This window comes from Melopsittacus undulatus, chromosome 7 (assembly GCF_012275295.1).
Source record: "Melopsittacus undulatus isolate bMelUnd1 chromosome 7, bMelUnd1.mat.Z, whole genome shotgun sequence".
In the NCBI taxonomy this organism is placed as follows: domain Eukaryota; kingdom Metazoa; phylum Chordata; class Aves; order Psittaciformes; family Psittaculidae; genus Melopsittacus; species Melopsittacus undulatus.
The window spans coordinates 53149092-53171218 of record NC_047533.1 but is presented as its reverse complement, the minus strand read 5'-3'; the positions used below and the strand labels follow the sequence as shown (position 1 = coordinate 53171218).

The 22127-nt window shown below is 35.6% G+C and overlaps 1 protein-coding gene across 8 annotated transcripts in view; it reads right to left on the bottom strand.

Annotated features, from left to right (window-relative positions):
• GSTCD (glutathione S-transferase C-terminal domain containing) overlaps nucleotides 1–22127 on the bottom strand; it is a 56947-nt gene that overhangs the window by 4467 nt on the left and 30353 nt on the right. For all 8 annotated transcript variants that reach the window (XM_031048573.2, XM_031048578.2, XM_031048575.2 and 5 more), the window contains 5 exons: nucleotides 7593–7708; nucleotides 7333–7377; nucleotides 6801–6929; nucleotides 4113–4246; nucleotides 2465–2495 (listed from right to left, as the gene is read on the bottom strand). In XM_031048573.2, coding sequence (XP_030904433.2) covers nucleotides 2465–2495; nucleotides 4113–4246; nucleotides 6801–6929; nucleotides 7333–7377; nucleotides 7593–7708 — 455 coding nt within the window. The remainder of the gene's footprint in view (nucleotides 1–2464; nucleotides 2496–4112; nucleotides 4247–6800; nucleotides 6930–7332; nucleotides 7378–7592; nucleotides 7709–22127) is intronic.

The following is a 22127-nucleotide window of genomic DNA, read 5'->3' as shown; positions in this document are numbered from 1 at the left end:
TGGCAGCATCTCTGCATCAGTAACACCCAAGACAAAATACTTAAATAGGTGATTTGATCTACTGCACATGTCACCCAAGCAGTGATTTTTAATTCCCAGAAGAATCAATCACCTTGTCGGTCAAACTTCCTTGGCCCTGCCAAATACATCCATTCAGGATCACCCTAAAAGATCCTGAAGGAAAAACTGATCCTGAAGGCAGAAAATACCTGGCTGTGAACAGTAAATTTTCCTACATCAAAATAAGTACAATTCACTTTCAAACTATCCCTGTTTTAGTTAAACTAGAGACTAAGTTATGACTACATCATTTCCCTATGGCAGAGTCATTAAATTGCCACATTCCCCTCTGCAGAAAGAAGACAGTACTTCTAAAATAACAAAGATAATTAAAACCTGCTCAAACTTTCTGTGTGCATAAACAGTTAACTTGCTTACTAGAACACCCACACCTTCAATTCCTATTGAGTTTTCAAAGCTGTATGCGCAAAGTTATTCGGTTTTACTTTCCAATTCTACTACAGGGAGAGTGTCTGACAAATAAAGTCTCAAGATGTATCATGGTAGAAATCTACAGCTATCATAACCTTATTCCTTGCAGATATAAACTAATGAATTACAGTAAAAAGTTCTCATCAAAACGTTTTGGAATTGCCAGACTTCTGGACGTCTTTTTAGATCTCACTAAAATGAAAGATAAGAGAAATGAATCTCAAATGGGAACTGGAGGGAGGTGACACAGACAATGTCTGGCTAACACATGGCAGCTCTGGCTACTAGCCAGTAACCTTTAACAATTTATTAATATGAAACATAAAAATGCATATAGCTAGCTGTATAACAAAAGTTATTTATAACTAGGATTATTTAAGGCACCAACCAGCCCAGGCTGTTTGAGAATCTTACATTACTAAGAGCAGTAATATTTTTTAACCTTGTCCTTGGCCCCTGTGCCCTTCTGCAACAAAAATAATAAAATGCTGAAACTCCTATAGTGTTGACAAACCCTGTGATTTAAACCTCCATGAATTAGCAGATTAAGAAAAGAATTCACCAAGCTTTAATCAGGCTCTACGCACCATCCTAATCTAGGCATCTTGACTTTGTAATTGCCACCATTTCCTTCTGTTCTGTCAACAGGTCTGCTTTTAATGTGTTTTAATAAAAGTAAATAAACTTTTTTTCTGAAGTGAAACCTGAGTTCTTCATGGTTATGTGTTAGAAACATATAAATGTGCTGAAAGAATGTCAACCAAGGGAAAAAATAATGGCAGGTCCAAATTCACTGTGCCACTTTTATAATCTCCATCTATGAACATTTATTTCCATGTGTAAACTGTACACAAAGCAGACTGTCACGAAGATTAGGTTAGCATACCACCAGATAACTGAACTTCCTTATATAAGATGGCTGGAAATTTTCTGTATTTTTAAAATGCCCTCTTACTCGAGGATTAAAACGGATAATTTATTACAAAGAGCATCTTTGTTACGGCTCACTGTCCCAAAAAACATTTGAATATTAGAAATAACGTGTCTCATATTTCTGTTACAAATTATTATTCTGCATCTCCAAATTTTATTTCCATATTGCAAACACCAAGACCCTTGTTTAGGATTTGACATATAAACCTAGTGAAGTTTCTGTATAGCCCCTCTATTCCCAAATGTCAGTGTTTTGTTTCCATGCCACACTGAGCACATTTATCCTTCAAATTTTTAGTTGCTCTTCACTAACTAGTTTACATGCACCAGACAAAGCTTAACAGATCAGTACCAGTGGTCTGCTATCCACTGCTCTGCTCTTGTCCTTTTTCACTCCCCTGTTACCGGTTATCTTCATTCTGTCAAATCTGCATGCCTCATTGATTCTTCCTCCCATTTTTCTCTCCAACCATCTCCACACAGACCCTGGCTCCCCAGGCTCAAAACACATTTGAATATTTTTGAAACAATTTTGAGTAATATTTTTAAAACAATACTGTAATAAAATTCTTGCTGATAAGTATGAACTCTTCCTATTCACTCTATCCAATCTTCCAGACATAAATTAGAGGGAGAAATCTAACATTTATCAGAAAACCGTATCTATAAAAGCAGAAATTTTACCTAAAAAAATTATCAGACATTTCCACAGTATAATCAGTTGTATTTAAGACCTGAAAAAGTTGTTATCCTGTAATTATCTTATACATGTTGAAGTATCTTAGGAATGGCTTGCATACACCTCATGATAAAAAAGATCTTTTGTGGAGAACCTACTTAATTTTACTTCAGAAAAAAGCTTTAAAAAATGTATGGTGGAGAGAATGAGACAAGGTATCTGCACTGCTAATGTACGTTTCATATAACACATGCTCCTCCTTGCAATTAGAATATAACCACTTATATTTTATTTGATAAGAGATCCAATGAAATGCAGAAACTGTACAGAACCTTCTCCCCACCACCACCTTTTACATACCTTATAGGACAAAATGTCTTTGAACTGATGACTGAAAAAAAAAGACCAATTTAATTAATACCTAAAAAAGCAGAAGTGTAAAACAGAAGCAATCATTACATACTTGAATATATTTCAAACAAAACAGCAATATCTGTATCCTACAGAAAGGCATAAAAAAAAAACCCAGAAACCATTACAGTTCCAGTTCACTAGAAAAGCAGCAGCATACTTGGTGTTGTCTTTAGCTTCACCCTCCTTACCCATTGTATTATTCAGAAAAAAAATATCTCTTTAAACCATTATAAATGCTAATACAGATTTACTGGTGCTTCTACATTGTCCCATAAATACTTTACATTACATGTATGCAACCTCTAGACATGCATATATTTTGTTCATATCACAAAATGTACCTCTGCAAGAGAGCCTAGTATAGAACACAGGCAATACAGGGACATGTGCAGGCTATCAGGTTTTATGATCATATCAAATAAGGAAAAAAGAAAAAGCAAACCCTAAAATCTAGCTCAAGTGAAGGCTGACAGTTTTCTACATAGGCTTATAATGTTAGATTTCAAATTCAGGAAACAAACCCAGAATTTACATTCTCACAGCATCTACAGCAATGAAAATTTGCTAACATAATGAGTATTTCCAGTCTTCATGATCTAAAAACATAACTGATCAAAAGCTAAATAGTAGCAAGCTTAAAATTTTATTACCTTTTCTTTAACAATACTTACTTGTTTTACTGTGTCACAAGAGAAAATACAAAGGAGCACACAAAGAGATGAAAGAACCAAACCATCTAAGAAAACACTGTTAAATGCAAAGTTTATCAAACTGACAAAATTATATTTGCTCTCTGTGCACTTCCGTGACAACACACTTAGATAAAATAGGCAAAATGTTTAACATTGGTGCATAAGATATTTTTTTCCCCTATGTTGATTCCTTTTAAGATAGCATGTCTCAGTTTCTTGTTCTGAGGAAACCACAAACTTCTTCCCCCATCTAGCTCCACCTCAGACAGCTGCTAATGTCTTATCTTCTACCACTTTATGTTTATCATTTAATTTTTTCTTTATATCAAAGGCATCTAAATTCTTAAGCCTAAGATACTTACGTACCTTTAACACAGCAGATTTCAAGAAAACATGTCCATTGAAAAAGTATTAAAACTACGAACTGAAATACAGAAGAGCTTGTCTACTTGGGAATAAATCAGTAGAGTTTCACAAGGAGTAAATTGTGGTATAAAGCAGATCCATTTCTTTAAGCTGACTGCTAACATCTTTCTCCAACATTAAAATGCCAATTTCGCTTCTTATGGTAATTTTCATGAGTTTTATATTAACTCTGTTTTTTTAAGGTAAAAGGTCTGAATATTACATAGATTCACACATACTCCATTTATTATGTTGGCAGTAAAAAAGTCTTCTGAACTATGAATAGGTAAATCCAGAAAAAATAACTCAGGAATTACCAATCTGTCTCCTTTTCAGGATGGGTTTGCAAAGAGAAACAGGAGGGAACAGCTGCGTTACCATTTATCATTGCCTATATACTTGCAATATCTTCAGTTGATTAATTCTATACTCTTTTAGTATTTTTCTCCTTTGTTTAACTTGATATTTTAAAGTCTATTTTGTTAGCTCTAGTTTACCTTCGTGGGTACTGAAACTTCACTGTGTTTTGAATGAAGCCATAACAACAAGGGGAGATGACAAAGGCTGCCTGTGCCTTGATACAGTGCTCGATCACCATGTCTGTTGCCACACCACATGCATGCAGAGCCACCTACAGTGTTAAAATCAAAAAACGAAGAAAAAAGCAAATTCTGTACAGTAATATTCTAAATACAATCCCATTCCAGTAGTTCTTTGTTGATTGAGTTACTTAAACATATGAGTAAGTTTTTGCAATTAAAGCTGTTACAACAAAGGCCCGTTCCCAATTCCGCAGTTTTTCCATTTCTCTCCTTTGTATCTATGCTGAGGTATATTTATGGCCTATTCCATTAACAAGGGAACCATCAACACTGAGCAAGGGTCATTCACTAAAAGCACTGAAAAGGTAGGTGTAATACATTGTGATATCAAATAAATGAAAAACAAAGCCCCAGAAAACTATTAAAAGAAAAACTACTTTCATAATGAGTCAGAAGTTTTATTAAGCAATAACTACTAAGAAATATAAAGAACTCTCTCAAAACTGGATTTCTACTTAGCAGCAAGAGAAGTAAAAGATACATGTGAAGGTCACATTTAAAGGACAACATTTTCGCATAAATTCTGATCATCTGAATGTAAGGTATTGAGTAAAAACTTTAGAAACTAAACATTGGCCAGGATGAAGCATCAAATACAACTCGCCTTCCTTTTCTTTTTCTTGCTTATACTTTTATTTCTTTTTCTTAGTGATGGGCTCTCACACTAAAACTAGAATGCCATTCAGTCACAACAACTGAATACCTGTAAACACTGATGCATGTTTGGGCAATGCACAAGTTGCACCCAAATTCTTCTTGCCCTCCTACAAAAAGGAAAGTTCTCGCTGTACTCAGTGTATTGCAAGAAAAGGCAAGCAGTAGTCTCCTATAATACCTGTGATACCAAATGGACCAGGTGAAATGGAAGCATTATTTTCTTTGCTTTCTTCAATGTACTCAGTAGCTCACAGAGTATGCCTGGCACATACATATTGCTCTCTGTTTTCATTAAATTAGGGACATTTTTGAGGCACATTTTTATCTTTATGCACTGGTGTGGATTTGTAAATCTGCATTGTTTTCTTTGTTCACTGTAAATTTAGGAAAAATGTTTAAAGCTGCAAAGCTCAGATTTCAAGATTCAAAGTTGTTTTTCCAGGTACAGCAATTGGAAGATAAAAACTTTGCTCTAATATATAGATCAAAACAAAGACTTTTTGTTTGCAGACTGCTTGATGTAAGCTCAGCTGAGCAGACCATTAATCATCAACTGAACTATAACTGCATACAGATGGTAACAAATATTCTTGTCTCAAGCAGAACATTAAAACATTAATAAGAAAATAATTTCACAACAAAAGTTTTCTATACAGATGAATTTAACAACAAAAATAAAATTAGTTTAATGTGAGAAATACATTCTTAGTATCACAGCCATTAAATTACAGAATATAAAATCACAGAATATAATTACAGTGCTTGGTCATCTATCCAAGCAGAAAACACAGACCTCTGCTTTGCTTTACTTGCACATTTGGAAAAGAGAACTTAAAACAGCAGCAGATAAAACCAGTAGCTTTGCTGAGCCTCTATGAACTTTTACACCAACTGATTCCGTCTTTGGGTTACTTAGAATCAATTTAGATAGGCGAGAAATCACAAATAAAAACCAAGCCAAAGCTTTCTTGGGATATCCTATAAATTGAAGTCACCATCTGAAACAAAATAAAGTGAGGCCTAATGCAGATAATGCATTTGGTTCACAAATTCATGCATCTGTAGACATGTGGAAACAAAGTGGACACTGAAGAGTGCAACAGAGCTAATGGCTAATGCAGTGTGAGACCATTGCCCTGTCTTACACCTCTGGAGCTGCAACTCCACAGAACAGCCCAGTGCACACAGAAAAGTGAAGGCAAAAGAATGTTTCATGAAACCTCAGGTTTACTTTTGTGATCTTAAAAAGGAAAGAACTCAACATGTTAGAAAATATATACCCCCCACCAAACCTTAAACTTTCCAACTTGTTCTCGCAAATTAGCTGAGATCCTGTGAGTACTACGGAAGTATTAAAACCAAGTAAGATTTCACAGACTCCTCTGGGTGTCAGCATGTAAATGAGCACTGCATGCAAGTATTTGGCAGCCTTCACTAATAGAACAAAATCCCTTATTGTGGCTGATGGGTGTACTACAACACGTAACAGTGCAATGTACCAGCTCATCTGGCACTCCAACAGGTTGTTTCAGAACCTTGATCTTCACTACCCTAACAATTCATAAGGGCAGAAACATTATGTGGAGCAAAAAGGAAGTGGTTGACACTTTTAAAACCTACTTTTGAACTTCTGGCAGATAACAAATCAGAAAACAGCCAAGTAATACAGAGTTGATGTCAAAGTAACAAGATACAAACATTACCTCTTTCTTCACTCATATAATATAGAAGCAGTGCTAACTTGAAACGGGTAAAAAATATGAAACTAACTTAATACACATTAATATAACAAGGGTACATCTCCTAGCGTCAAAAACACCTGGCTGTAAGGACATACAGAATTTTCTTCTCCCAGGTATTTTAGTTGTTTCAAGAACAATTCATCAGACACTGAAATTTTTATGTGGAAAAATTATAATCACTTACCCCAATATTAAAAGTCCCATTAAAATAGTCCAAATTTGCTTGAATGAACCAAACGTTGTTTAAACCTAATTCATCACTTCTGTCTTTAGCACGGATCAGAGACAACTCCTTATTTTCTATGAGCACCACCTAGATTAAATACACAGGAGAAAGTACGGCAAAATAACACTAAGAAATCAATGTACATCACCAAATAGCACAAAACTTTGTAGGTTCAGAAAACCTCAAAATTACTTTTGGCAGAGCTCAAGATCTCAAAAAATATTAGTAGGAAATGCAACAATGGAAGGCATTTAATACTTGCCAGTATCAATCAGCTTGCAAATATTTTATATTTTCCTATAACTTCTGTTTTCTAAGGAAAGCACAGCACACATTTGGGATCATGCTAAAAAATCTGGATGTTTCAAACCTAAGTCTTCTGCTGAGAGGACTACATCTCTGTATTTATTCTCCCTACATGTATGTCTTTTTAAGATGATTACCAGAGACCCAAAGCTCGTATCTTCTTTATTTTTTATTCAGAATTTACCTGACATGACGGCATCATGTGAGCAAGAACAATTCCAACATGGCCCTGTGAAAAGAAAAACATCCGAATCACTTTTCAGTGTCTCCTCTTATTGACTCCTCTTATCATACGTGATGTAAACATCTCCTAACCAGTGACAGAACCTTTGAAAGCAGCTAAAATTTCAACATGTGTTCTTTTGCTTTGCAGCAGCAACCAGCTGGAACTGCAAAGATGAAAGCTGAAATAAACTGCATCATGTAAACAAAAATATACATTACCCCTCCACTGCAAAAATCCACAATCACATCTCCAGGCTTAGCAAGCTTTGTCACTGCTGATGCCAAATTATTCAATTGCTGCTGCTTCCTTAGAGCCCGGTCTTTGGACATCTTTCCTGGGGATGACAAAGAAAATGCCTAGGTAGTGATCAGCAGTTCTCAACATTAATAATTTTAAATGGTAATTGCTATGGGTAATGGCAAAGGATTGGCATTGAAAATTATGGCTGAGACTAAAAACTGCCTGGAACTCTTGGGCATTCAAATCCACTTTTAGCTAAATTCACAAGTATTTGGTAGATCTTTCTCTATACCTTTAGCATATTTAAGAATTTACTTTCTAGTTGTTGATTTTAATGTACCTTTATGAACATATGCATATAAATTTCATATAAAGTAATCAAATCAGCATAAGCTCTAGCCTGATTATGTTCCAAACCTGTGACTCATGCTCAGAAACAGAGCTCAAGCGCATTCACAGTAAGGGTGCCAGAATAAATTCCTATTTACTTTACCTATACACTATCCTTAAGCATCTTGGTTTTTAAAGTTCTACTCCTTCTTCTGTCAATTTTCACTTTTTGTAATAAGCAGTTTTGTTTGTTTTAATTACTGTGTGTACAAGAAGGTACTACTCCTACATAGCAAAGTCTGGCTTTTCATCACATCTGTAACACAACCACAAATGGAAGAACTATTGATTTCTTCCAGATGTGCTTCAGATACAACAAATCTGTTTAGTTGGCAATCACATATTTGTAAAGATGCATTTTGTCTCTGGGGCTAACAGAATGCTGACAGACCTATTTAATACTCTTTGTTCGTTCAGAAAGCAGAGTTTGATATAAATACTGACAGTAAAAATATTCATGAGCTCATCTTTACAATCAGAAAAAAAAGTACTGAAACAATTCTCTTGAATGAGTTTTCATGAAGGAGGAGGTTTAGGTGTACCAAACAATCCTAATGTTTTCTGAAATATGAACATATTTCCTACTTGAAGCATCACATTATAGTTGAGTATGGGCACTCTCCAGTTTTGTATTAAATTTACTAACTTTGCCTATTAAAAATACATTTTTCCCAGTTGAGGATTAGTTTAGAATAAAACCCAAAAATCAGTGAAGTTTTCTGGTCACTACAAAAGCAGTTCAATTATTACCATCATAAATTGCAGTTTATTGTTTAAATCCCTACCCTGAAAATACATTCTTTTGTATTGTATTTTACTGTAAGTAACATTTCACTTTACACATAATCAATTAAATTGAACAAACTCATCAGATAATATTATCACTACATTGCTCTGGGTAGAGTAAGAAGAAAAAAAAAATCACTTTTCAAGATACTACATTCTATACTGGAAAACAGAGAATATGCTCAGGGAAAAGAGAAAAACTGACAATAGAAGATACAAAAAGTAGGGCAGAGTTCACTCTGCACAGTTACTGCACAGTAATTAAAAAGGAGTAATGACATAAAATATTCCTAGGTAACTGCACAAGGACATCTTAAAATGTGTACTACTATCTAATGGGAATTAAGAGACGGAACACAAGCTCCTCACTTCTTAGCAACTTTGTAAGTATAAAATTGTATATTTTATAAAATAAAATCACTGTTCCATTTCAAACATTTTTTACACTTTGTGAAAGTTACCAGAAAGCTTAATTTTCTGATACTGCTCTTTATCATGACAAAAATTTATATAAGGACTGTGGATATGAATCCTTCACCACAATATAAAATATTAAATACATCTTAAGGAATTATCTCTTTCACATGAGTGGATCCTTGGAAAAATCTTTTATGAAAGACGGTGCTGTAAAAACCTCATTCCTTATGTGCCAAATATCTATTTGAAGTGCTCCATAACTCACCTCTAATTTTCATGCTTCTATTTGATTAATGTCTAAATGTTCTCAACACCTACAGTTCTAACTGTAGTCAATGCAAGATGCAACATTCCAGCATGTACAAAACCATATGCTATCATAGTGTCTGAGCTAGTAATTCAGCTTGTGGGGTCAAACCTCTAATTTGTTAGGTAAACAGGTATTGTGGTATTAATACCTAGAAAATCCTGTACTAAAACACACACACAAGGATGTTCTCTGTGTACATAAATCCTAATCAGTACTGGATAAAATTTTAGGTTCAGTTAAAACCAGAACAGGGTTTCTGAAAGCATAATAAAAGCATAAACAGTTTTTCTATTAACAGATTCAGTATGAACTTTCCCTTTTAATGTCAAGTCAGCCAAAGCACACAGAATCCCTTAGTTAGAAATACACTGTCAAGTTAAAAGGTGAGCTCTGTTGTCCAAAATGGCCAACAAAATCTGCCAAATAAACTTATGAGGTTTCACTTATACTGTAACTCATTTTTTAACAGGGGTTGGTTCTCATAGCATTATCTTAAAAATATAAATAATGAAAACAACCAATCAACAACAAATTTCAGCCTTCATGAATTTTCTTTGTCACTTATACAAGCACTTTGTCACTTATACAAGCAATAAAAGTACTTAAAGCTCATTCACAGTGTAAAGCTGCAAGGCTTCCCAAGCTCAAGTAACAGCCACAATTAATTTAATGGGATTTGTTGTAAAAGCTTTTTTTCTCTTGGTAGCTTTTGTATCTCTCTCTTATATCCAGTTTCAACTTCCATTTTCCTAATTATGACAGGGACCAGGTAGACAATTTTGTTTCCAATTCCTGCCCCTCAACAGGAATTAGCAGAAATGCTCTGAGCCATTCTCCTGCATAATAGTGAAGGACAGATCACACTGTCATGCCACAAACAGCACAAAAATCCATGCATGCAAATGGTCTTACTTCCTTATCCACTTCTCTGTTCTTATTCTCAAAATCTAAGGTTTTCCTGTGATGTCTGGGATTTATTAATACCAAGTACAACTCCTGAAAAATGCCATCAAATTTTCATATCATGCAAGGTTACCAAAGAGATCCTACAATCATTAAAAACCAAATGTAAAATAACAGGATGCATCAGCAACAACAGATCCACTACTTAGTGCTCAGTCCACCTCCTGAGTATTAAATTAACAAAAAAATACTTTAAAAAACCACATTAGCCTATAGCCTTTAAAAACTCTCTGCAAACTAACTCTTCATGGCCACCAACAAACAAGGTCTCATCCTCCTCCACAGCTGCAGACAGTAAGTAGCATACATTCCTCTGAAAAACTGAGAAAACCAGGCTGGAGCCAGTATGTCTTTTGTCTGCTCTACCTCTGTATTTTGAGCTTGGTAGCTAGAATCACAGAAACACAGCAAGCTGGGGTGCAGTCTGTAGAGAGTGTTAGTTAGCAGGGCTAACTAGTCCTTCATTAGAGCAACACGCAATAAATACAACTAAAACTTCTGCATTTAAAAATGCTACAACTCATCTTGCATTTCTAAGCCCTGTGATGATCGATATTGCCAACTGTGGTCTTCAAGGACAATGAGGGAGAAAGTAGCTTGAAATTTAGCCCTACAAGGCAAAACCTTGATGAATGTGACCTCTTCCTACAGCACTCTGAAAGTCCCACATAAAATGGTTTGCTCCCTTCTTAGGAACCCGACTGACAGATTGCCATACAGTCCAGAAAGATTCATTTTCATTTTTAATTAATGGTCATACAAAAATATTTTATTTGTCTTCACAAATCCAACATTACTGTTAATTCAGCTCTCGTCAAACAGAGCTTTAAAGTCTCTGTAGCACTTCAAGGTCTTCATTTTGGCACAAAGAAGCTTTTCAAAAGGCAAAAAGACCTTTATTTTTATATTACCTTTTGCCTGTGTTCAAGATTATACAATTGTTTAGTCCTCAAATACTTCCGTATATCTCAAGTTAAACATGAAAAGTCATTAAAGTTTCCTTAAATAAGCAAAGCCCAAGTATCACGTGTAAGACTTTAACCCTATTGAACTTTTAAGTCATAGCAAAGTATGACTGAATGCACCACTACCAAAACATGTTATATGTAACACATAATACATGCATCCACCTCTTCCATATAGCAGAATTCAAACGATAAAGTGAGTCTATTTTTCATGGAAATTCAGGTAGGGTATACTTATAGCTATATTGATTAAGGAGAGTTAATCTTAGTACTGCAAAAAGATGAAGTAACTATAAAGCAAAAATGACAGTTTTATTATTTTATACTAAGCTGAACAAGTTTTTCTGAAAACAAGTTTGGTTGGTTGGGTTTTTTCTGGTAGTTCCTCATGATAATTCAGCACACTAATTATTTCTTAACACTCATCTCCTATCTCCTTCACCTTAATGATGTTATCTCCTGCCACACTGTTTTTGATACCTGGCGGAAGGTACAGGGGTTGTTTGCTTCTTTGTTTCAGGAGTGGCTGTTGTGGGTTTGCGTTATAGGTGGATTTTTTCTTTTTACATATAGTACTCATCAGATTAATACAGCTGTACAGTGGTTCCCATACAACTAGTAGAAAAGGCAGAATTCAAACAGATGAAGGATGCCAGCACAGCTGGCATTTAGTCACAAAGAAATATTCTTACTGGCCAGAAATAATAATACTTTCTTATAAAGAATTCTGTCAAATCTTGCAATAAATGTAATTAGCAAGGACAATAACTTTGCTGTAGTCCAGTGATCACCTTGGTTACTTGAACAATAATCTTCTTCATCTTCAGATGCTTTAATTCAATCTGTGTGAGCCAGTGCTGAAAATTGAAGACCTGCCCTCCCCTTCTCCAGTATGGGGCCACTTTCCACCTCCCCCTTTTCACTGCACTGACCTGTCTCCCTTCGTCTCCTTCCCAAGAATGGAACTGTGAACTGGCCACATCCTGTCATTGGGACCCGAATATCTCCTAATTGATAAACATCTGCCCATTTAAAAGCAAAAACTTCTATTGCTTTGAGTATGGTTTCAGTAATAAAACAGGCTCTTACTCCAGAGTAGCTGTAAAAAGATGAACACCACAAAATGTCCCTGACTCCTCACAGCAGTCTAGACTGTAAAACGACACTGACCTTGGCCCTCCACTTGTTGGGCTTAGTAGAAATTGTTTTATGTCCAGCTCCCTTATTGTTGCATAGCTTTGTGAAATAATTCAGTCTGGCTGTTACCACTGATGCTGGACTAAAACATGTCTGTCACTGGAAGTCTGCCTCTTAATAAAGGAGTACACTCTTTGTAAATAAGTGCATAAAGTCTAAGGGTCACACTTTGAACTCTGACATGAACGCAGCATTCAAATGCTCTCAGCAGAAGCTAGGTTTGAAAATGGATTTTGGGTATTTGCTTTTACTATTTTACATTGACACACTGGACAAAGAAATAATCTTGCTTCTTCATCTTGAGATGAAGAATAAAATTGAGTCCACCCAAAAAAATGAAGTCTGGTCCAGTCCAACGCTAAATTAGTTATTTGACATGTTAAAATCAAATTTTATGAACTTATGAAGATATGAAATAGGTATGAATCAAGGCTGAAAACAGAAATGCAAACCCTGCTGAATTTGGTCATAGAAGTCTTTTTTGTAATGTGGGATACTGAATCTGCTGGAACTGACAATGACACAGAAAACATCAAATTATTGAACAAAAAAATAAAAGCACTGTTTTTCATATTTCACTACATCAGTTCCCTTTAAAATATAATATAATTTGCACAGTTGGTGAATATTCCAAATCACTCCAATAAAAAGTAAATGGAAACATTTAACTCAGAACAGCTTCAAAGAATTTTATGCAGCTATTTCGTTAGCATTTTCATCATATTGAGGAGATATTTCTGGGTTGTCCTACCTACAGCAATGTATGCAGACTAAGAATCTGACATTTTGGCAAGGCAGGGAACAGAATAATCAGAAACAAAAAAGACCTTCTCTGAAGCATCACAAAGTATTAAGTATTTTTGCAGTCAATGCTCTATGCTGGAAATGATTACATTTTACAATTTATTGTAAAGAAAACTGTATCAAACCTTCCCCCCCATTTCTTTCTTCTGATATTGTTGCCTTTCTAAGACCTTCATCCTAAAATATATATATACACCCAAAAGGCAGCTTGCAGGTGGCTCTGCAGACAATCTGAAAGAGTTGTAATGTGATATAAAGACAGAAGGGCTAGAGATCTCCATACTGGAAGAACTAAATGCTCAAGCAGTTTCAAGGGACACATCTACAAGGGAAGGCAAAATGGTGCGGTTACACAAGATGAGGGCTACTGGCTCTTTGAGCTTTAAAAGCCCTGTTAGTGCAGTGTTAAACTCAAATTTCTTTGTCTCTGCTACTACTTTGTCTACTATTTCTTTGTCTCTACTACTACATTTTAGGGATCCTCAGCTTGTTTCTCTGTAAAGTGCTCATGAAGTATGTTTCAGTGCTGATTTGAGTATGCTCTAGTGCTGTACTCCACATTTACATGGTATACACACATTTCAGCTTCCTCCTCAGCTTTCTCTAGACACTGTGATGCTGTCCCAGAAAACGAAACAGCATTTTAGAACAGAACAGAATTGTTCTGGACTTACAAAGACTGCTTATAACAATTACTGTTGGTTTTCTTACGCATACGGCATGACTCAAGCCCTCAAAGTGTAAATCACTTCCCCTATTTAATCAGGTATAAATTCCTATGCAAAAATCAGAGTAGAAGATGAGCTCTACTACTTGTATCACCAAGGAACAACATTAACCATCCCTTTCCCTAATTCTAGGCATAATACAAAAAGAATCCTAAGGTACAAAAAAGAACCTTCAGGTGAGTTCACTGAACAATTCTCAATAGAAAATGTAACTAAAGCAAAACAGCACCTATGGTGAGCAATCACTTACTTCCTAACTCTCCTACACATGTAACTCATGACAATCCATCATTTTTGTTCTCAGAGAAACAGGAGCCCATTCTATTACATTTAAATTGTCATGTTACTTTACAGAGGTTAAAACATTAGTTCAATTGGCTACAAGATTAGATATATTGGTATTACTATTTACTCATTTGCTTTTCCTTTACTTCTGGAAATTGCTATTCTAAACTTTCTTACCAAACACTGGTTATGAAAATGCATATATGTTTATATATATATATAGATGTATATATATGGATATATACATCTATAAAATGGATATTCAGAGATATGCATATTTATATATACGTACATATATATATGTATGTATAGAAAAGTATTTTAAGAAAAAACAATGTAGATATTCAACATTAGCTAATATAATACAGGTACACTAGAAAAATCCCAGTGTTCCATTTCTTCTCAGCTTGGACTTCCTGCATTAGTTTAACTAGATTTTCTCTTAAAACGGTTTTCCATCTGATTTAATTTCAAAACAAAAAAAGTTGGGTCAAATATAAAAAATAATAATAATAAAAAAATCTAGTTCTGATTGTATGATTGTGTAAATATTTCCTTCTGCATCAGAATTTTAATGCATTAATCGTATCATGAAATATCCTACTTTACATAAGCAAAATGGAGCAAGCGAGTAATAAAACCCAGAAACACTGGATTTAACTGAAGAACTGTACATTCATTGCTGTTCTCTACATCTCACCTCCTTCCATTATTAAGTTCTCTCTCAATTCACTCTTAGAGAACAAAAGCATGAGCTAAAGATTCAAGGAAAACACTGCTTTACAGATCAGGCTGCACTGGGAAAAAGCTCATTTTCCTCTATTTTTGCTACTAACCATTTACAAAATAACTTATTTTATAATATGCTCATTTGAAGCAGACAGAAGGATACCCTGGCTGCCCAGAGTTCAGTTTCATGAACAGAAGTAATCACCAGCTGCATTTAGCCAAACAGTTCAGATGAAGGAGTGGAATTTATTATTTTGTTTGATTTTTCTTTTGTTTGTTTGCTTCTTTTGTTTGTTTATTTTCCTCTGAGTGGACGTTTATCAAAACATATTCAGGAACTATGAGGTCTGGAAACACCCCACATGCCTTTAATTATTGGCAAAAGGGCATGTAAATGCTTAATTTTTAAAAGAGGTAACACATTTGCTATCTACATTACTAAAAGCAACAATCCCTACTAAATGAAGAAAATTGCTAGTTAGTTGTCTTGGCACAGAGTTGATTTACCTTTTCCTACAAGATCACTGGATATTTTCATAGTTACTTTTTGTCTTAACTTTTCCAGTTCATCATAACAAGATGTAGATTTTCAGGAAAGCTGTGCTGGTTTGGGGTATTCTGGTTTTTAACTTTTTAACCTCTGAGAAGGATGTGACTAACAAATGGATTCACAAAAGCCAGCATTTGGTGCCCAGAGCCTCAATACAGCTGGGAATATGTAGCTGCTCTGCACTTCACAATACACCAGTCTGCGCTCTGCAAAGACTAGACTTCAAACACTTGAATGCTCCTGCAATCCTAACAGAACTAACAGCATCCATGAAATTACTAATGAGCACACATGTAAAATAACATCTTAGCATTCAGGGGGCTGGGAGAGGACATGGGACAGGGACAAAAACCCAAACAGAAATATCAAAACCCAAACATCACAAGCCTATAAACTATCCTTCTGGAGAATGTATAGCATGCACTTCTAGTCAAGAGATAAGGCAAGAAAAGAAAACCTCAAGAGTACACATCATTTTTACTATATAAATGCTTTTATGATCAAATTTTAGCTACAGACAAGGGAGTAGGAAAAGAGATAGCTATGATGCATGGTTTAAAATATATAGATATAGGACAATAATAGAAAGGACAGGAAAGACAACTGAATGAGTGTTTTATTGTGTTTTTAGATAGGAGTTCCTCCTGGTCTTACTAACCAATCTGCTTTTTATTAAGGCAAGCTTTGCAAAATAGCTTAATCACTTCAGGCACAGAAAACCCTTCATCCCACATACACTATCTTGGTGTAGTCTAAAAAGGTCAGACAGCTATGAAAACTGACCTTTGACAACCTAAGCAGGAACTTGGCCGGCTTTCTTTTTTGTATTAGAGGATTTTAAGCTACAAAAGAGTAAGCCACTTTCTTTTAAAAAATAAAAAACAAATAAAAATCAACACATGTCAGAAAAAGAAATTAAAATGAATGTTAGGCTCTCCTGAATGTAACTATGTTCTACTTCTAAATGGTTTTGGGTTTCTTCCAATTGCTCATCTTCACAACCCATCTTCTGAATATTCAACAAAAAGTAATCCAAACAGCTAGAATTATTTTTATACATCTTACCTAGTATTTATCCAATTTTTGACCATTTTTGCACTAAATTATGAAGCCTCTACATGTACTCAAATTAATGAGTGTTATCCAAACTGGTACGTATGTTTGAGTCATGCTATACTAATTTTTGCCAACAGCAAACTTCAGAAAAATTGTATCTCAGCACCTTTCCTAAAACGCTAGTTTAGTTCCAGAATTCTGAGCTACTATACATTTCAGCTAACTGACAATGTCTGTTCATCCTCTTTTTCATTCTGAAGCCCTCGAGCTTCACATTTTCAAGCTATTTTTCCAAAATCCCAAAGATTAGGGAACTGCTTTGTTTTAAAATGAAACAGGCAATATTATACAATCATGAGATTTCAAGGAATATATCAAATATGTCATGAAACAATTGTAAGATAAAAATTGCATTTACCCTTTCTTTCATTTCTCACATTTATTCATTTATCACCTCTCTTGCACTGCTTTCTCTTTTTTCTCTTTCTTTTTTTCTTCAGCTTTCTCCCTTGCCTTCACTTCTTTAGGGTGATGATGCCACAAAAAGTAGTCAATGTATCTTACAGGTCTTTTCCAGCCTGGTTGATTCTATGATTCTATTCAGAACTCATAAGCAGCTGCAGAACCTCATAACTGACCTTACTGGACTAGATGTGGAAAAGGCCTCTAACCCCTAAAGAAGTGTTTGTTTACCTATGCACAATATTATGCCAAATCTCAGCAACATTCAGGCTTGTGAGGTAGGGGCTGGCTTCAGACAAAGATGTCACTGCCTGACAAGTTAAAAAAAATCAAATGGTTTCTTTACTTCTCACAAGCTTAATATATTGATTGACAGCCACTGCTTTGCTGTGAAAGGGGAACAGCTAATTCCTGCTCAATTCAGAGCTCACCAGAGGCTAAGTGTGGTTGTTAAGAGCAGAAAGAACAGTTACAAGCAGGTTGATAAGAGCAGAAACAGGAGAGCTCCTTCCCCAGCAGGAACCAGAGGCAGGCCCCTTTCTCAGGTCAGAAAAAGGGCCAGAAGCCCCTGCCATTCACGCTCACAGTTGCTCAGCAGCATCTTGCCTCCAGGGGATCAGCTCTCAGCAGTTATAATGCAGCCTTTTCACAGTGGGTACAGGAACACAGATTTCCCTTTCTGAGCTCCTTATGCTGAGTATCTATAACTGATTGTAAAGGAAAAGGTAAGAGCTAAGTGCCTCTGTGTAGTAAGAAGTAGTGAACCACAAGTAGCTGAAAAGATCAAAAGACACCTTCTGAGAGATGTGTGTATATATATATATATATATATATGCACACACACACACATATATATATGTAAAATCTCAATACCAACCCCAGCTTCTAGATAACCAAAACAATTTTTAATATTAGATATATTAACAATTTGGATGATTCTTGTCTGTAATTTGCTTATCAATGAGACAGCCTTAACTAATTCAGAAACAGGAAAAGCTGGCTCAGAAGATAGACACACCTCATTTGGCCTTCATGTATCAAGCAATCAAACAGCTGGCTGCAGTACTTTCCGCTTAATGTGACATGCCATGTCTGCTTACAGTACAAAGATTCATGCAGGAATCCCTTCAAAAACCTACCCTGATGAAAAGGAATTTTATCCTTGAAATTTCATCTTGTATTTGAATCGTTAGAAAAATTATATCCCACACTACAAAGTGTTTGATGACTGAGACATAATTTGTTGACATTTTAATATGCAAATAAACACATCGTTTCACAATGGCTGAATACAACTTCCAAACAAAGGCACATGGAAAAATCCAGCCTACAGATCTGTAGTTTGCCTGACCTACACTGTAGTTATCACAGCACTTATAGCTTGAGCCCATTAAATCTAAAATTTATGAAAATTTCAGCCAATTCAATCAATTCTACTGTATTAAATGAGCATCTTTGGTATTCACATTATTTATGCAAGTTAAAAGGGCTGGAAAAAAGCCCCAAACCATTCCAGAGTTCATAGGTAATACAGAAATTACATGACACCATTGTAAGATTTTAATTCAGGCATAGTAGCTGCTTCATCAATTAACTGTTTTCCTTCCTTTTTTTTTTTATTAACTTTCTTAGCAAAGTTGGGGTGGGAGGGAATCAAAATAAACTGCAGTTTAGACAGTAAACACGATAAATTCCCTTGAATATCTAGCTAACTGGGATGGTTCTTCTATACAGTTTTGAAGTGAGTCACCAGCTTCGGGTAAATACTCTTTTAATCTCTGATGCTGAGGGTCAGTATCTGTTTCTGCCACTGTAAATGCTGATGATCAGCATTAAAGTTTGTATAACCCGCAGAATTGCATTCAATAATAAACTTCAATTAAAAGTAGATATGACAGTTTTGGGTTGGGTTTTTTTTAAGTTACTTTTAAGTTGCATATCTCTTTCCTTAGTCTTTTTCCTCCAGTGCTTTCTCATACGACAAGCACAAAAGGAGTAAGGCACAAGTGCCTGAGATGACAGCCCTTTATCCATAATTAAGTTCCTGTTAGTGAATGCTAGCTGTGCAATTTTGCAGGTAGCATACCACAGCCAAGCACGGTTACCAAGACTGCTCGATATGTCTATGGTTCTCTGGATAACCAATTTGGGTCAGAATGGAAACCTCAGCATTCTCAGCTCTGAAGAGTGCTGTAACTATATAGAACCAGATCACTTGCTAAGCAACTCTGGTATTTACTATTATGACAAAAAAAACCAACCCAACCCAACCCTAAACAACCAGGCTCCATAACAAATGTGTTTACAAACATGGTCCATTGGTACTCCTGCTACCTTTAGAGAGGCAATAGACACATTATTTACCCACACTAATAGAATCAGGGCATCTTGCAGAATGCTCCTGTTCAAACTGCTCCTTTTTATTGTTGTCAGTAATCCAAACCACCCATTCAAACCCTTCCAAATTAGGTAAAGCACCACCTGACTATAATCAGCACAAGGTAATTATACTTCAGTGGAAGACAAAACAATGGAATGAACAAAGAATACCTACTTTTTTCCTTTTAATAAATAAAAATAATGGCGTGATCATCTGGATCATACTTCATAGCAACAGTTGTCCATTACAAGCAAATTCTATTTCACTGCACATGATATGATGGAAAGATTGTGAAGCTAAACAATCTTGCCATAAATAGAAATTTTTCATGACAGGTCAAAAACATGCAGCATGCAAACATTAGTGTTTTATATAGCTTATAAAAAGGAAATATAATAAAGTTTTAATGTGTTTCTGAAGGACTATGAGTAAGGCAAAATATCTTTCACATAACACAGTGCTACACAGCACTGGTTCACAATTAAATACACTCCTAGAAGATTTGCAGAGGAAGTATTAAATGACAATTAGAAGCAATCTGGATATATCAATTCAGAAAGCTGCCTAACAATAGAAAATATTTTAATTCTGGCTAATAGAATGTAAAGTAACTTCAGAAACACTACTGAGAAGCTCCCACAGTTCTTCACTACAAGCACACATGGCTTGGACAAAAGAGAGTCTTTCCTTACTGATATTACAAGTATTCAAGCTTATCAAGTATTAGTTTGTCACAGGTTAACTTATCTTCCTGAAATCCAAAGCAGGGGCAAAACTTTAGTTTCCAAGACAATGAATAAATACAATTGGCACTTGTTGCCTAATCAATGGTTCTAATAACAAAAGGCTCCTTTTACTTGTGTCTTAAACAGTTTTGTGCTGGATGGCCTCCTGTATTACTTTTACATACTTTATGAAAGCAAACAGCCAGGAAAATCCATAAATCCCTTCAACTACCTTTGAAACAGAGACCAGGATTTAAATGGAAAAAAAAAAAAAAGTGAATGAAACTGTGGGCACTAGCCCAGAACTGTATCCCAGCCCCTAGGCTTTACATGTAAAGAACAGTAAGAAACAAAGACATTATTTCATTTAGCCCTTCCATAGCAAGCAGTTCTGAACAGCTGGCTGCTGGACAAATAGCAGCACTTCCAACTTAACTTTACATGTCACTCCTGTTTACTATACAAAGTATATGCATACTTAAGGCCATCTAAGAAAACACTAAGGTCATTCATAAACTTATATCCAACATGAAAACTCTGTATTAATTAATTTAGACAAGGAAACATCCAAAAGTATCTTCCTGCTCTTAATATTCTCCCTTTGCAAAGGGAAAACATCAGTTCATTTCTCCCCCTGCTCTGCCCAAAATATTTTATTTTATTATTCTTTAAAAAAATCAGATAGGCAGTTTTGAGGGGATGGAGAGATAGAAAAATTGGTTAGCATGGAGTGAATTCATTCAAACAGCTTGCTGAATTTTCATAAATATCTCAGAAATTGGGCTGAAGCCAACAGAAATGAAAAATTATGAACACTTTTCCAACACAAATTACTCAGCTCACACAACTAAACAAAGACTCAGGCTTAAGAAAGACCTGCCCTCAGAAACTTAAAAAGAAGTTAAATCTCCTCCTAATTGCTAGAAGGCAGGTTCACCAAAACATCTGCCTTAATGAGAAATACACAACTAAACACAAGAAAACAGTAAAAACATGAGGTAGCTCGAAAGTACTATAGAACATAAACCTAAGATGTTTAAACAACAGGCAAATATTTGCAGGGTGCTGTGTAGAAAATGGTCTCTAAAACAAAGTTTATATGCCAGTATAATCTCAAATGAGCCAAAAACTGGAAAACGTACAAAGAAAACAGTACAGAAATCACCACAGCAATGTTTTTTGGATAGGACCTCTGAAGTAACCCTAATGGTGCAATCTCCTACTCTGGTTACAGCTACCATCAAGACTTAGTCGGGCTTAGCTGGGTCTTTAAAAACCCCAGGCATGCAAATACCTGTCCTGGGTTCAGCAGTAGCAGTCATTTTTCTCCTTCTTAGCTGATGCAGTGCTGTGGTTTTGACTTTCAGCCTGGGAACAGTGCTGGTAACACCAATGTTTTTAGTTGCTGCTCAATCATGTTTACTCTGACCAAGGACTTTCTGAGTCTCATGCTCTCCCAGGGAGGAGGGGAAGCCAGGAAGAAGCACAGACAGGACATCTGACCCAAACTAACCAAAGAGGTATTCCGTTTCACCACACATCATGCCCAGCATATAAACTGGGGGCAGTTACCTGGAAGAGTTAGATGCTCAGTCAGGCTGGGTACTGGTCTGCAGGTGGTGAGCGGTTGTATTCTCTTCCCTTGATATTTCCCTTACCATTACTACTATTGGTGGTAGCAGTAGTGATTTGTGTTATACTTTAGTTACTGGACTGTTCTTATCTCAACCCATGGGAGTTACATTGTTATCAGCACTGGGCTTAAA